General features: G+C 39.6%; 1 protein-coding gene across 1 annotated transcript; it reads right to left on the reverse strand.

Annotated features, from left to right (window-relative positions):
- Positions 1-1248: 1248 nt before the first annotated feature.
- serpinf1 (serpin peptidase inhibitor, clade F (alpha-2 antiplasmin, pigment epithelium derived factor), member 1) lies at positions 1249-14614 on the reverse strand. Its single transcript, XM_080859635.1, has 8 exons — positions 14485-14614; positions 5945-6008; positions 5637-5826; positions 4762-4917; positions 4433-4636; positions 3455-3594; positions 2076-2286; positions 1249-1730 (listed from the first exon to the last, which is right to left on the reverse strand). The coding sequence occupies exons 2-8, from the start codon at positions 6005-6007 to the stop codon at positions 1480-1482; spliced, it is 1215 nt and encodes a 404-aa protein (XP_080715761.1). The 5' UTR covers position 6008; positions 14485-14614; the 3' UTR covers positions 1249-1479.
- Positions 14615-16986: the final 2372 nt, after the last annotated feature.

Genomic DNA, 16986 nt, shown 5'->3' on the forward strand with positions numbered 1-16986 from the left:
CCACAAAGGTTTTGAGCCTTTCAATCATTGTACTTCATCTGTGCATTAATGCAAATGTATTGATCTCTGTGGGTTTGGCAGACATATGTAGTGAGTTGTCCTCAGCATAGCGGTGAAAATAAATATTGTATCACAAATAATGACTCCAAACAACAACAATAATGGCACTAAAACAGAGCCTTGAGGAACACCACAATTTCAGATAGCAGTAGAATAAACAAAATAACCTAAGGAAATATAGAAATGAAAACCAGGAAAACTCCTAGTCTACACCACCCATTCATTCATTACTACTAACCAATGATGGCTAGTCTACACCACCCATTCATTCATTACTACTAACCAATGATGGCTAGTCTACACCACCCATTCATTCATTACTATTAACCAATGATGGCTTGTCTACACCACCCATTCATTCATTACTATTAACCAATGATGGCTAGTCTACACCACCCATTCATTCATTACTACTAACCGATGATGGCTAGTCTACACCACCCATTCATTCATTACTACCAATGATGGCTAGTCTACACCACTCATGCATTCATTACTACCAACCAATGATGGCTTGAGAAAAGTTTGAGCAGGAAGATTTGTGCTTCAGTCAACACAGTATGATCAATGCTGTCAAACGCTGAGGACAGGTCAAGCAGAGCCCGCACAGGACATTCTCCTGAATCAGAGGTCATCAGGAGGTCATTTGTGACCCTGAGAAGGGTCGTTTCTGTGCTGAGTTGTTACATTTTTCAGTTCATTATTCTAAGATCACTTTTTCCAGGACCTTGCAAACAAATGTAATTAGGAAATTAGTGTATAAAAACTTCAGGGTCAAGACCCAGTTTTCTTAAGATGGGATGAGCTGTTCAAAATCAGTACTAAATGCCTGGAGGGTAAAACTGCTGTGGGGGTTCACTTACTTTTGCACATGCACTAATTCCATGTTCCATGTAGTTCTTTGTCTACTGAAAAAAAAAATCCCTCTAAACAAGTACATGCAAATTGATAAACATAAACCTGACATCTATTGAAAATTGGTGATGGAAAAAAAATAAAAATCATGGTAAAACAACAGAAAACTCTTAAGTGCTCAAGGGGTTCACATACTTTCAAGTGGCATTGTATATGGAAGAGAATATAGACAGGTTAATAATATGCTATGAGATAAAGAAAATATCAAATAGTCCCATCACTTGAATATGAGTTAATAACAGACAATAGACAATGAGTTTCTGTTTTGTTTATTTAAAGTATTGAGTTCTGTTATCAGTCAGCCTTTGAAAGGAAATGCAATGTGAGGGCATACAAATTATTCCATAATCTGCTTTGATATATGATACTGATGATGCACTGTGTGCATTGGTTAGGTGGCTAAACAGAGAATTCTAGTATGGGAAATATAGTATACTTTCTGTAGAGATTATATTCATTTGTGTACATGCATAACTGTGGATTTACAACTGTGAAAGCGAACACTTATGCTTTATTTTCCTGTGGGTTCAGCACTCTACCAATGAATAAGAGTGTGCCTGTTGGCTCATCACGCACTAAGAACAGGAATGGGCGGTCCACCCTGTAGGTCAGTTGCGGCGGGACAGCAGTGGCCTTGGCGTACTGTGAGCCCTCTGGGGCCATCTCCATGACAACCTTGTGATGAACTGCAGAGAGCTTGGCAGGCAGAGCAGTGATTTTGATGAGATCTGTGTTAGCCAGCCAATCTGAAAGACCTGCAATCATTGACATGTTATTTTATTTTTTGATCCAAAATCACTGTTCATGGTACAAAACAAAACAAAAAAGAAAGAAAGAAAATAGAAAATGAGATAGGATACGTATGAGGGTACAGAGATGGGGTAGAGGTTTGAATTAAAACGTTTGAATTAATTTCTGTTTGTCTCATGAAGTGAGTCCCTGTGTCCCTCTGATTAACGTTGGTTGTCTTTTTCTTCTTACCTCTGCAAGAGTTCGCTATCGAGACCTTTTTCCATTTTTGTGCCATCAGAGTGCAGTCTGTATCAAACTACTTTAGAAATGTCCTATTCATTAAACACTTTCAATAATTGTAGACTTACCCAAATCAGGTAGTAAGGGTAGAAGGTCAGTGGTGTAGCTGAGCTTCAGGACAGGGAGTATGAGCTCCGCGTCAGCTGGGTGAAGGGTCATGGATAAATCCTGCACAAACTCTGCTGACAGACTTTCCACTATTTGTGTGAGGTTCTGCGTGACCTCATCAGGTAGGAAGAAGAACACGCTGACCCCTTCCTCCATCTGAACTTGAGCTATCTGTAGACAAATGAATGCAATTAAACAACAATTTAGGACACATGCAGTTCAGTAACACAGACAAGAATACACCACATTCTATGTATATACAGTATACTACATACAATTATTGATATCTCATTTTGGACGGCCGTCAAATTCAACAAAATCTTTCGAAAGAATGAGACCGTGGTATCCCCAGCTAGTCTGGCTATCCCCCATAATGCAACACGCCACTTTGCTCATCATCATTGAAACCAACTAAAGTGGCAAGAAACTGGTGCGTCATGACTCTGGCCTGTTAATTCTCTCTAACATTTTGGCAGATCATCTCAACATTTAACCCAATATACCACACAATTCCTTCGAGACTAGACTTCTTCAATGCTATTCTAGCCTGCAAGAGTATTTTTTGCAGATGTTCCAGCATGCGCTGGTGCATTTGGATTATATTCACAACATGCACAAGGCACCATACCGCAAAGGGACAGAATTGGGCCGGTTACAGAATGGAGGAACAAGATGTGGTTTAGGTGACGCATGGAAAGCATAGGGTAAGTGTGGTGGCAGACGGTAACTAGCTTTGACCAATAGAGAGAATTAGATTAGTAGCAATGGCTTTAGCAAAACAAAAACAATCGATGAACTGGCATAATCTTCAGAAGAGAGAGGTTGGCACTATTCAAAGTGAAATGCGTTTTGTCTGGTTTAAATAAAGTAATATAACTGGGTTTAGTTGACAGCGACTAGATGAAACCCTGCTTCCACAGCTTCATGCATGCAACTCAGATGTTGCGAGATCCTCCCCCGGCTGTTTAGCACTGCCCGCGCGGAAGAGTTTAAACATCAACTTAACAACTCTATTGGTCTATAATTAGTGTTCATAGCGGCATCACTTTTGGATTCTTCTCTGTTGACCCCTTTGGTTACTTCTGAGCAAGCAACATTTTCAAAACTTAAGAAGTTACTTTTAATCACTGATACACACTAGTGCAAAACAGGCTCTATCTCATCAATGGCATGGAAGTCTATTGGGTTAGATGGGTTATTGGGTTTTTAAAGAATAAACTTTTAAGCAGAAACTCATTACAAAACCCATGGAGAGCTTTTTTAGATTGTACTGCAAGGAAACTGTGTATGCCATTCATGTCAAATCATGGGTTTGCTGTAAAGAGAAATAATGCCTTACCGTGCAACCAATATCCGAGTCCTTCCCCATTTTAATAGGGTAATTTGTCTGATGCATCATGGGAACATGGACTGGCGCTTCTCCATCCAGGTGGAAGGTTTCCTTTTGACTGGTCTGGCTAAACCTTGTCGTCCACTTACCTGTGTTCAAACCACAAAGGAAAAGAATAATTACCTGAGATGACATCTTTTTATCTGCAGCAACTGCAAAATATAGTTTTTTCCTACCTGATTTATCGGTATGGTGAAGTATTTCTGATGCACATGAGCCAGCTAACAGAACACTCAATGACATAAAATATGGACTTTCCTGAGCTTTTAGCATCTGATTCATGTCTTAAAACAACACTTTACATTGACTTCAAATAATTACATTCCCATGTTTTTATCTCCTGCACCCAAACCTTCCATTTTAGGCATTTCATAAGGACTCCTTTAGCTCACTGTGTTTAGGCTTACCATGTGCGTTTATTTTTGTTGTCCCTGTGCTTCAGACGGGACCTCTCAACTTTTGTGTCTACTTCCTGCCTTTGTTTGTCTTCCCACCATTTTCTGCACTCACCTGTTCATTAGGAATCATTGTTCCTCAACACCATATCCATAAAGTACATATACGCGTATTGGCAGCCAAACTCTACCCACTCACTTTATCTTTTTCTTCCCCTTCTAGTCTAGACCATCTTCATTGTGGGATGCTGCTGTAGTCTCTCCATCTGATCTTATTGTAGAAACCCTCGGCCTACACGTACCCTTCCCCACCACACTGTCATACACTTACTCTTCCACATTCTCTGTAAGCATTTTCCTGCAATATAAATAATTGCCTCCATCAACATAGTTTTCCCTTGTTACAGTTACTACACAAGCAGACTCACTTAGCTGTTCTACAATACTTGAATGCCCTCTCCCCACCTTATCCTCTACCAATTTTGCATGTACTATGTTATGTTTGTATGTATGATGAAAGAAGGGATACTACCTTTTAAGTATGCCGCTCCTACAGAGCCGATACCTCCATTTCGTGGCAGAGGTGTAGAGATGACTGGATTAATCTTGCCACCCGTTTCTTTCTTAAACCAGTCATTGATTGTCTTCATATCACGAGCTCCGCCCGCGAGTGTGAGAGGTTTAACGCCATAATGCTTCTCCACATCAGTCAGATAGCCAGGCTTAAGCCGTAACCCTGTGCACACACAAACACACACACACACACAAACACACACACACACAGCCATATGAAATGATATCCAGGCCTCAGTGACCACTAATAATACAAAAAGTTTTTTTCTCTCTCACACAAATACTTACTCCTGGCTAGTAAGACACGTGCAGCAGAGCGGAAGCCCTTTCCAGGGGCTTTCAGAGAAACCAGCAGATCACTCAGGGTGTTGTGCAATTTCATATCTTGAAGAGTGTGATACCGTAAAGCCCTGTATAGCTCTCTTTTAGCTTGATCTGAGGCACCTGTATGTGGAGAAAATGAAGAAAACAGTAATCTACACAGGCAAATTCATGGGCACAAATTAAACATCATGAGAAGTTATCTTCCTTAGCCACACTGCCACTCTGTGTTAAATTTGAAATAAATTAAAATGCTACTAAATAAAGCATGTCGGTACCACTTTACAATGAGACTCCATTATAAATGGTTTATAAATAGGTTATTGATTAGGTTGTAAACCCTTCGTAAGTCATAAATAAGCCCTTATAAATGAGTTATAAACACAGTTTTTATACGTCGATGTGGGCTCACTATTTGGGAAGATCCCCATCTTGGCAACCCACTGTTTATCCCTTAACTTGCTCTACTAGCCTAATTGCACACTCCCTTCCATTCTTGTATCTGTTACTAGAGATTAACCCCCCCCCCCCCCCCCAAAAAAAAAAAAATTACAATAACGCTCCATTTTGCCAGTTATAAATGTTTGTAACTGATTACTAGATGATGGTGTGTTTCACACTTTACAATAAGGCTCAGTTTGGCCAGTTATAAATGTTATAATCTGATTAATAAAGGGTGATTTGTTGTGTAATGAGTAGTAAGCAGTAACTTGATCTTGGATGGATGGATACTTTGCTAATCCAGAAGGAAATTTAAGGGCATCCATTAGCATCCAGACACAAAAAGTAGGATAGGTGCATCTCTAGTATGTATTACAATTTCGTATCCATGGTTTCCTTACCTACTGACAGTTGTGTCAGTGCAACAGATACACTTATCGGAGCCATAAAGACGTTGGCTGTGGGGTGATGTGATGACAACTGGCGGAATAAGTTATATCCAAAATCTGAGATTGCTGCCGCCATCTTGGTAGTTGGTGTTGTGAATAGGTCAACAACTTCCTCTTCACCTTCACCTTCCTCAGGTTGTGTCTGGAGGAATACATTTTTAAAGACTATGGACAAAATTACTGAAATATGCTGAAGGGTTTGAATATACAGTATATAAAAGGAAACTACATAGAAAAGATAGAACAGATATGGGTCTAACCATCTGTGCTGAGCAGAGAGAAAGGAAGACTCCAAGACAAAACAGCAGACATTTCCTCTTCATCCTGAAACCAGTACAATAGACAAAACTCTACAGTCACCATTTTGAAGCAGTCGATTTAAAAACAGTTCTTCCATATTTCTTGAAGTTAGGAGAGACTGGGTACAGTATAACAATGGCAATATGCTTAATTTCTCAAATCATTTCAAACAATGTGATGAAACTCACAGACAATGTGTGATTTCATCACCAAGTTATGTTCAGTTAAGTTGTGGAACTTTTGCACAAGATTCTAAGCACAGTTTGGGAGGAACACAAGTAACCGGTTGTTGTAAACAGTATTTTCTGTCTAGATGCTAGTGTAATTATAAGCGCCGTACTATAAGTACCTTTCCGCTGCATAAACTCATGGGCCTTCTGTCCTTTTTGTCTTGTTGGGCCTACAAGGTGATGTAGTGTAGTAATATAGCTCTTTGATAGTGATGTCGATTTTAGAGCATGACAAAGAAACGATAATGCTAGAATTACCCCAAAGTTGAGTCAACAGTTGAATTTTGCTATAAAGTTGCAAACACTTAATCAAATGGCTTCATGGCAGCTGTAATTACTTGACACCAGCACAACCGTTTAATTCAAGCCTAAATTCAGCTGAATTTTTGCTTGTGTTTATTCAGTGACAGGTGGTAACTCCGTAAACTATAATTCCTTTTGCTGTATTCAACGTGTAACCTCTGGTATAAAAAAATATTCTTGATATTTTATAAAATGGCGCTTGTTCAATTAAATTAAATGAAATTAAATGAAATGTATAGAGCGCCAAAAAAATACAATTGTCTCAAGGCGCTTTACAGAGCCCAGTGCCTGGACCCCCCAAGCACAATGGTGACAGGGGCAAGGAAAAACTACCTGTTAATAAGGATGGAACCTTAAGCAGAACCACAGCACATAAGGAGAGCCCAATCTGCTTGAGGTCGTTCAGGAAGAGCTTGGTGTTGTCTTCCACTCCGATTGCATTTAACCAATAAACATCAACCATCACTGCATGCCCCACCCAGACTTTTCATGGCCACACACACAGTTGCCTTCACAATTATTGCCACCCCTGGTAAATATTCACCTTTTGATAAATAAGCTTAGTCTCACACTGTTTTTTTGGGGAAAAATTCCAACCTTTAATTGAAGTAAATTATATTCTGAGGAAAAAAAATACCTCATCAAGCATGTTCCATGTGCACCTCTAAACATTCTTATAAACAAAATGCAGCTCAAGCGTTTTGTCCATGTCCATTTAACTTTTGTAAGTTGATCAGAGTAATCTTGACTTCCTGTTCTAGAGGTGCAGAGCGACTTCCTTATATGTATTAATATTCAGAACGGAAGTTGGCATGGTCCATACCAAAAGTCATGTTAACTCCGGCAAATGTAGTACTTTCTATCCTAATATTCTTTGGCAATGCAATTGTTGTGCCTTCCAAGTATGTAACAGTCAGTGTTGTGACTCAGAGACAGGGGGAAGGAATAAGCAATATTTTTTACTAGCAGAGTTCGGTTCACGGAGAGACAGTTCAAAGGGGGGCAAACAAATCCAACAAGGAGAAGGCGATGACAGGGTTCTCAAGTTGGGGTTTGGTACACAGGCAGGCATTTGAAGAGCAGGCAGGCAATCCAGTAAGGAGAAGGCAAAAGCAGGGTTCGTTAGACAGGCAGAGGTCTGCAACACTAGGAAATCAAATGCTAGGAAAAATTGCTGGGAAGCTAGAAACATGGACGTGACTAAGACAAACTGGCAACAAGACACAGGAACACACAGACTAAATACACTAGGTGATGAGGGACAGGTGCAAACAATCAAGGCGGGGCAGACAATCAACAAGGCGGAGAACACACATGGGCAGGGCGTGAGGAGTCTGAAACGAGAGGAGAGGAAATTCTTAGGGCATCAGAAGCAACAACTATATAGTAGGCATACAAAAATCTGAGATTGTTATAGAGTCACAATAAGAGCAAGAATGGAAATAATGAAAATAATTGTATTAATAATAATTATAAAAATTATAATAATTTTAATAATAGTAGTAATAATAAGCCCTCCCAGGACTGTTTTCGGCGAAGAACTAGGTAACTACTCCGAGGTAGGTGCTTACCGTCCCCTCCACAATTTTTGGCACCCATGGTTGAGATGAGTAACAAGAGTTATAGAAAGTTCACCTTTTGGTTTATTAGCTAAGTCTCACACTAATTAAACTTAGAAAAAATGTATTCAGAGCTAAACTTTTTAACAAAACCATATGTGTCACAATTATTGGCACCCCTGCATTAAATACTTTGTACAATCTCCCTTTGCCAGTAAAGTAGCCCTACGTCTTCTCCTATAACATCTCATAAGGTTGGAGAAAATAGAGCAGGGAATTTGAGACCATTCCTCTCTACAGAATCTCTCTATATACCATTCTCCTCTTTAGCCCACCCGGCCGACCTCAAGCAGATGGGTCCCCCCTTATATGCTGTGGTTAAGGTTACTTCCTGACTAACAGGGAGTTTTTCTTTGCCCCTGCTGCCATTGTGCTTGCACTAAGGGGTCCAGGCTCTGGGCTCTGTAAAGCGCCTTGAGACAATTGTATTGTTATGGCGCTATATTAATACAATTGAATTGAATTGAATTGATTTGAATATCTCAACAGAGTTTAAACACAAGGGTATATTCTCCGCTGCGCGTCGGGCCTAACAACTCCCTCGAACAAGTACATTATTGACGATACCGTACTGCCTCTCGAACCTTATTGCTTAATTATATTCATCTTGTGGACCAAGCAGTGGTTCATAGCGATGCTTCTCAATCACAAAGAAGACGGGCGAAACACATTCATTCACACGGTTCTATTAACTATCACATCACAAACAAACTGGGTGAGAGTCAGAGCAGCCCTATGCAGACACTGGTCGCGACGCCTTCTGAATCCTTTTTTTAGAATGTCAGTGTGGTGACAAAATGCTCAGCCAATGACACATAAGTGTTGACATTTCTGATTGCAGATGCCAAAAAAAGGAAAAAGGTGCCGTTCACAGTCTCAGTATCTGTGGTACTTCCACCGTTGGAGGTTTAAACAAGGTCTAGTCAGTTTTTATTCAGTCTATTTTATTTCTTTTAGTTTGTTTTACTGTAGTTATTTTTTATATATTTTAAATGTTTTGGTCACCTTACAATTTACTGTTTTATATCAAAATAATTAGTGTTTCTCTTTGGTTACCAAACGGATAAACACCTCCGGATGTGTCTGCTAATGTTTCCTTGCAGGTCTGTCACAGTGACATTATTCCCTTGATTTCAACACTAATGTCACATCTTTACGACAGCATAAAATAGGCCTATGAGTAAAAGCACTTCATGTAAGATTTTATTTAAACAAAAGTGTTGCTTTTAAATAGTCAGGTGTCAGTCAGATACAAGAATGGTAGTAGTTCTACAGATTGAATACCTACCTAACATCTACTTCTATGAACTACAAATGGGGGAGGAAGAGAGGTAGGCTTTAGGACCAAGCCCCACTTAGACCATTGATCATTGTTATCAGTCTTTGAAAGGCCAAGCTATCAACTAACAACTGTGATCGGGTGAATTCCTGAAAAGCTCCGCCTAATAGCGGAGGAGCGTTTTTCTGATGACTGCATGAGATTAAATTTTCCTAGTCCGATTCTTTTCATGCAATGACATCACAACTCATAATGTTGGTATTATTTAAAACTGTGAGCTGTGTTTCCTCAGTCACTGATATGAAGGGATGATGACTGATGTATGCCTCTCAGTGTATAGTTAACCTTTACTGTAATATTTCTTTCTGTTCATTAACAGTTTTTTGATTAAAGGGGGGGGATTTCAACATGGTCCAAAACACCACTCTTGATAGGTCATCTACCAAAGACGCAGTCCTTTCTGGCTCTGCTAAGGTTATGGCCTCCCATGCTGAGCAGCTGGGCCTGTCTGACCCCTGGAGGTTCAACTTCGCATCACCCAAAGCATGCATATTATTTTCAAACCTACACCATACATAGTATCTCTAACCCTAACCCTAACATACACCATACATGCTCTCTAACCCTAAACCTAACCTACACTATATACATCCTCTCGGATAGATTTATTGTTTTGTGAATGATTGGCTTTTATCAAAGGTTAAGTTATCAAAGGTTAAGCATTGTTATATCGGACCACGCCTCCACTTCTATGGAGATCCACTTATCTAGAAGTTATGTTCCTTCAAGGCAGTGGTGCTTTAATTCCTCACTGCTGTCTGATAAAAAATATTTGGTTCAATCGTCAGTTAGCACCTGGTTTTCGAGGATGAGGAATGAATTGTGAGAATAATTGTAGTTATATTATATATTTTAGTGTACTTGTATCTGTTCTCTTTGTGTCTTATGAACACTTCCATTTTGTGATTGAAATTAAGTTCATTGTCAGTAATGTTAGTGTCAAACTTCAATGATTTGGTTTCCTTTGTCAAGCTAAAATATATTGAGTTGAATTGTATATGAAGCATCAATTTTGGACTAGTATTCAAGGTTAGTCATATAGCCACAATTCAAAACAATTCAGTATTTTACAACCCTGATACCATGTAACTGTCATGAAAGCAAGTCATTAGTTTCTGAGTAATTACAAGAAAAAATATAGCTGCAAGCAGCGATGGCGGTTTCCTCCTCCAAACATTGCGAACCAGGGAAAAATGTAATTTTGTGACAATTTGTCACTGTATAGAAAAATCAATGCTGCAGACTTGCCAATGGGATATTACATTTCAAATCCAACATTTACAATGCTTTTGCCCTGAAGTTTAGACTGAGTGGAGGTTGTGTGTGTGCGCTTACCCTGTGTGTCTGTGAGAATGTATGTGTGTGACACCAAGCTGTGTGTCTGTGAGAATGTGTGTGCGTAAAACAAAGCCTGCGCGTGTGTTAAGGGGAGACTGAGTGTGTGAGATTTAGGAGCCGCGCGGATGAGGAGACAGAGAGACATTCTATAGAGAACCACCCTAGCAAGTAGTCAAGCATGCATGTTTCAAATATTCACCAAAAATCTACTTTTCATCTTACAGTCAACTTTTTTTTCAGATTTGTGTACTAAACACTCTCAAGTGTCTTCATATGAACTTGTGATTGAATCAGAGTTTCACTTTTTGACCTGCAGATGTGTAAAGCATTATTTTAGCATTAACAATGTATCCAATTTGCTTTATATCAATAATTTTTCAAGATATGAAGTTGCCTTTGCACATGGGAACATGTTGTAGTGTCTTCCAAGTGACATACCAGTTTGGTGTCGATATCTCAAAGATTAGCTGAGATATGACTTCACTTCCTGTTTGGCTGCTTTTCTGCTGAATTTGAGTGGCTGTACCGGACAAATCATATGGTAACTTTTTGTGAAATTCAGCACAATTATTAAGGACAGTCCCTTCTTTATTCATACAAAGTTTCATGTCTCTCATTATACCACTCTAGCGCCACCAACGGGTCAAAGTTGGACTTGTGTTAACAAACGCAACTTTTGAACCGCATGACCGATTTTCAAAAATGAGGTATGTGATGTTACTCATTCAAGCAACAACTGACTTTATATAAGTACTTTTTATTTATAAATAAACGTGCCTTCATTAACAAGGTATTCTCATTCTCCTACTATCTCTGTCTCTCTAGATCATTCAAGCTCTATTTATGTACAAAGCCCCAGGTGCATTCCTAGTGGTTGGGAGTCAAATATCACATATCATTACAAGGTACCATTGGATTCCCTGGATCAAGACGAATTAAACACACCATGTGGCGTAAATTTCACTCAAATATTTGCTGACATATGACCTCACTTCCTGTTTGGCCACTTTTCTGCTGAATTTGAGTGGCTGTACCGGACAAACGGTTGTGAGGATCAAAATTCTGTTCGATAATTTTTGTGAGGCTATGTCTGAAGATCATCTCTGGTGATTTTGAAGAAGATTTGCCAAAAATTGTAGGAGGAGTAGGCTTTCAAAGGTTTTTGATAAAACCGGAAATCTCTAATCTATATAACCGTTAATGGATGCCATAGGGTGTGTTTAATTCGTCTTGATCCAGGGAATCCAATGGTACCTCATTTTTGAAAATCGGTCATACGGTTCAAAAGTTGTGTGTGTTACAAAAGTCCAACTTTGCCCTGTTGGTGGCGCTAGAGTGGTGTAATGAGAGCCATGAAACTTGGTGTGAATGAAGAAGGGACTGTCCTTAATGAGTGTGCCAAATTTCACAAAAAGTTACCATATGGTTCTATGGGCTGCCATTGACTCCCATTGCAGCAACATAATAAGAAAGCCTACAATAACAATAGGTTACCTCCTACCGGAGGAAACCTAATAAGAAAGCCTACAATAACAATAGGTTACCTCCTACCGGAGGAAACCTAAATACTGTACCATCTTACCACCTCATTACTAGATTTAAAACCTCACCTTTAAAACTCACCATTACTTCTAAATGTAAAAAGTAATTTCATATGATATTACCAATTTGTTATAGACCACAGTGAATGGTGGATTCATGTTTAGATAGCACTTGTAAACTACTAAGTAAATTGACAGTCAAACAACAGTGCACAGCTAGTAGGCCTATACTGTTATGCTTGTATAAAAGCCGGTCAAGTATTTACAATTTGTGAGAAGTTGTACTAAGTATGACGTGCACAAAGGAATTATATGCACAGTGATTCATATAAAATATACAATAAACAGAAAAACTGAGATAGAGTGCATAAAATAAAATAAGATTAACATAAAAAAAGGGATATTGTGCATAAAGATTTAAGATAAAAAGTAGAATACATAAAATGCATAACATAGAAGATAGAAAATAAACGTCTGCAGATGTAGTTGATCTATCCTTAATATCACATTATATCACCCTGAGGATCAACGTTATTCTAAACATAGAACAAAAAGTAATAAGGACATTTGTGTTTGGTAGATTATTTCTTTGTTGTAACAATGCAACTTGGCAATTAATCGTACACCGTTGGAAAGCCTATTTTCTTCCCTGTCAAATGGTGCCACATTTGTAAGGAACATGCGTTTGTGGGATGAGCATTAGAGCTGAGTGTGTGGGTTGCGCCCATGAAAAATTTGCCAGAATATACTGAAACTAAGGAAATTTGTGTTTGGTAGATTATTTCTTTGTTGTAACAAAGCTTCTCGGCAATACATCTTATACCGTTGGAAATCATGTGTACTCCCCTTTTCAAATGGTGCCACATTTGCAAGGAACATGCATTAGTGGGATGAGCTGCAGTGCTGGGTTTGTGGGTTGCGCCCATGAACAGTTTGCCAGAATAAACTGTTTGGCAAATGTTTCATCGGCGCAACCCACAAACTCAGTTTTTCTTACGGCTGTTGGTGGGAACCTTCAATAAACCAGCATTAGATGATGGCAGTGTTCTCGAAGGCAAGTAATAGACAAGGGAGATTGCATTGCAATGTCCCAGACCATTAAGGGCTTTGTATATAAGGAGAAGGAACTTCAAATCAATTATAAATGTTACCGGAAGCCAGAGTATAGCTAAAACTAGACGAATGTGTTCTATCCTCTTGGTTCTGGTTAAAAGCCGAGCTGCAGAGTTTTGAATCCGCTGAAGTCTCTCAGTTTTTTTCCCGGGAGGCCAGTAAGAATTGCATTAAAATAATCGAGCCGGCTTGAATGAGTCCGTTTTTCAGCATCTTTTTGGTGTATTAATGGTAGTACTTTAGCTTAGTCAGAGTAGACCGAAAAGAGTAGAGTAGAGAAAAGAGTATTTCAATTTTAGTTCGTTTCAGCCTACTGAATATCTATCGTGCCCTATCCAGTAACAGGCAATTTGATTCCATCACTCTCTCCACATCTGGTTTCACTTAGAGTAGGCTCGCCAACAGTTCCCAAAAAGCCTCTCCTCCCAGACGTCACACTGCTCTAATCAAGCCCATATCCAACGGTGCATTATGAAGAAAAGTATCATTTGTTATTACATTAAAATAACTCAATGATTACTATTTGTGTTTGCCCGGGCCACACTTTCACAATAGGGTTGTTTGTGACATTTAGGAAAACTGTAACCTACAAAACACATTTTACATGAGACTATGCCCTGCATCAGACATCATATGCCAAGCACGGGCACAAAATGTACCAACCCGCGAAATAGCGAAAGATTCTATAGCATTGATACCTCTTCAAAAGTCGATTTAAGTTTCAAAAGGTCTTAGGATTTCCCCACACAATTAGCCTTTACAAGAGCTGAGATCACTGAGGTACCGGAATTGTAGGCTACTTAGAAAAAGTACGCACGTGAGTTCATATACATTCTAGGTTCAAAACCCATGACAAACTACTTATTCCGAGGGTGGAACAAAATAAAAGAAGTTAAGATGCTTTATTAACTGTAGAATTTCCGATTACCCATCTGGAATATTAATCGCATATGCTGCAAAATCGTGCACAAAAACCTGGTAGGAACAAATTTAATTGACAATTCACAAATGACTGACCTGATACCACTAGGGGTGAGTTGCGAGATTCGCCTTTTCAGAGCACGCAAGTTTTCCAGCCAGGGTGTACTCAAAAAAGCCCCTCGACTATTGTGCTTTTGAGCCACGTTTCAAGTGACTGTCACGTGATCTGTGGATATTGTGCTTATTTCAAACAGATTGCTGGGGCAGCTGTCTGTCGAGCATAGCCTACTCCACGACTCAGGCCAGTGTCAGTATGGCAACCCAAACCAGTTCACCATTTCAGAAATACAATCAGGAGTGTAACCAGGTTTTGAAGATTAGTGAGGTCCAGGATGGGATGTCAAGATTACCAAAATCACACCTACATTCTATAGGCTACACTACAGTTAATAGAAACAGTGGAAACAGAAACAATTAATGTTTGCAAACAAATATTTGACATTTTACCAGATGATTTAACTAGTTCTTCCAGTGGTGTTGCCATATTATTATTTTGGGGTGGCCCTCGAACAAAAGTAAGTGGGCTCAACTTCCACTCATGGTCCATCATATCCTATTACAGCCTGGCAGTCAGTCGGACCATCACACAGCGGAAGAGCAGACTCAATAATTGGTTAAAACATAGATTACAGCAAAAAACTGCCAAGTTTTTTCAGAAGGTTTAAGCTCGCTGGAACTATAGGGTCAAAACTTTGGAGAATGTCCCACAGGAAAACAACCAGTGTGAATATCGCATATACGACCCTACATATAGGGCCGCATAATTGAATTGAAAATGAGGATTGTTTGTGGTGGCTGGAATAGACATTTAGCTTGAAAAATACTGGACATAGATTACTTTAACTGATCCAACCGCTCATTGGCCTATCGCATTGTCTACCTCTGCTATTACGATGAGTGGAACCTGAATAGAAATGCAACACTATATCATTTGTAGAATTCGACCAGCTGAACAAGCAAAACGGCTGTACCATGTGATCCCATGGGACATGCATCTGTGCCAGAATAAACCCCTCTTTTCCTGCCACTGACAGGTTCATAATGTAATAAGTGTATGACTGCACGGAAAGGATCCCTGCAGAGATAAACCTGTGTCTGTTTACTTCAAAAACTGTAAAAAAAAATAATAATATGGCTGTTTCTATTTTCTGCAGAAACTGAACCTTAAACTACAGAAACTCTATAAACTAGACCCCCTACACCATGTTACTTTAATGTGTGCATTTGTGATTGCTAAGATGCGGTTCTTCTCTCCTATGTTAAATTACAGTTTTTTTTACTTTTTAGCAAAAAGCCTACAAAGGCATATTTTTAAACTAATACGCCTCTGCAGTAAACTACAACATTTTGATTGGCTGGATAAAATAGAACCCAATACACACCAGGGGCCGTATTCACAAAGCCTTTTATCTTACCACTAGGAGTGCCCCTAACTCGCGCTAAAACCTTTTACGTAGGAGTAATTTCTTAAAAGTGATTCACAACGGCTCTGAGACCTACTCATACTAAGGATAATACCAACTCCTAAGCTTAAGATAAAAACTCCGTTGCTATGGATGACGTCGCTTCTCATGCACGAGTTTAGAAGGGGTGAGGACGGTGATTGGTTGTTGACAGGCTCTCTCATTAAAAACTCAGTCCTAACATCCCCCTAACGATCCCACTAAATAAACAGAAAATAAGAGAATAACCTAGGCTTCAAATTAAGTCATATTAAATAGTTATGGACAGTGCACTTAGCAGAATGCACACGCATGATGACAAGTTTGTGCATCCAACGAGAATGACGCTTTGCACGTTAAGAGAAAGAGAAATTGCCGAAAAAAACACAGAAATTGCATGAAATCAAAGAAGTAATAATTAAAGCACCCTGCAAACTAGGCGTGAGGCATGGGAGGACATATGTCTTAACATAAATGCTTCATTCCCTGCCGTGTGTCGCTCTGTCGATGACTGCGAGAAGCGGTGGTATGCGCTCCAGTCACAATGTAGGATGGAGATTGCGGAGTGGACTTTAAAAGAGCCGTCGCGGCTACAGGTATTGTGTCACCAAAATAGGCCTCATGCGTATACTTGCATGTTGTAGTTCAACTGTGCTCCCGGTTGTGGATTGAGGAAGGGTGTCAAAAGCCATGTCTTGCATGGATGGCCACTGTCACCCAACAAGTGGCATCAAGCAGGTACATGGTGCCGCTCAAAAAGCTGGCGCAGACCGCGCTCTCCATTAAAATGCGCGAATCGTGAGTAGATCCAGGCCACTTCGCAATAATATCCATGATTGTGAAATTTGGATCAAACACTATCTGTGTATTAATTGAATGTACCTTTTTGCGGTTTACAAAGACGTCCTCATCTCTGGATGGAGCAATTATTTTAATGTGTGTTCCATCGATGGCACCCACGACACCGGGCATTCCTGCAAACGCCATGAAATTGACCTTGATCTTTTGAAGTAGGCGATTGTCCAAAGGGAACCGGATAAACTGTTGTACAATGTGTGGTCTACAGAGTGCGGTGATAGTTTGATGAATGAATCGG

The sequence above is a fragment of the Sprattus sprattus genome, assembly GCF_963457725.1.
Source record: "Sprattus sprattus genome assembly, chromosome: 20".
Classification (NCBI taxonomy): domain Eukaryota; kingdom Metazoa; phylum Chordata; class Actinopteri; order Clupeiformes; family Clupeidae; genus Sprattus; species Sprattus sprattus.

Bases quoted from the DNA above. Each gene is read 5' to 3' on its own strand.
- serpinf1 (XM_080859635.1), bottom strand. From the start codon at position 6,007: ATGAAGAGGAAATGTCTGCTGTTTTGTCTTGGAGTCTTCCTTTCTCTC. The intron at 3,595-4,432 runs GTAGTATCCCTT...GTTTGAACACAG, and splicing joins AGGAGCGGCATACTTAAAAG to GTAAGTGGACGACAAGGTTT. The intron at 2,287-3,454 runs GTAAGGCATTAT...ATTTGTCTACAG, and splicing joins ACTCGGATATTGGTTGCACG to ATAGCTCAAGTTCAGATGGA.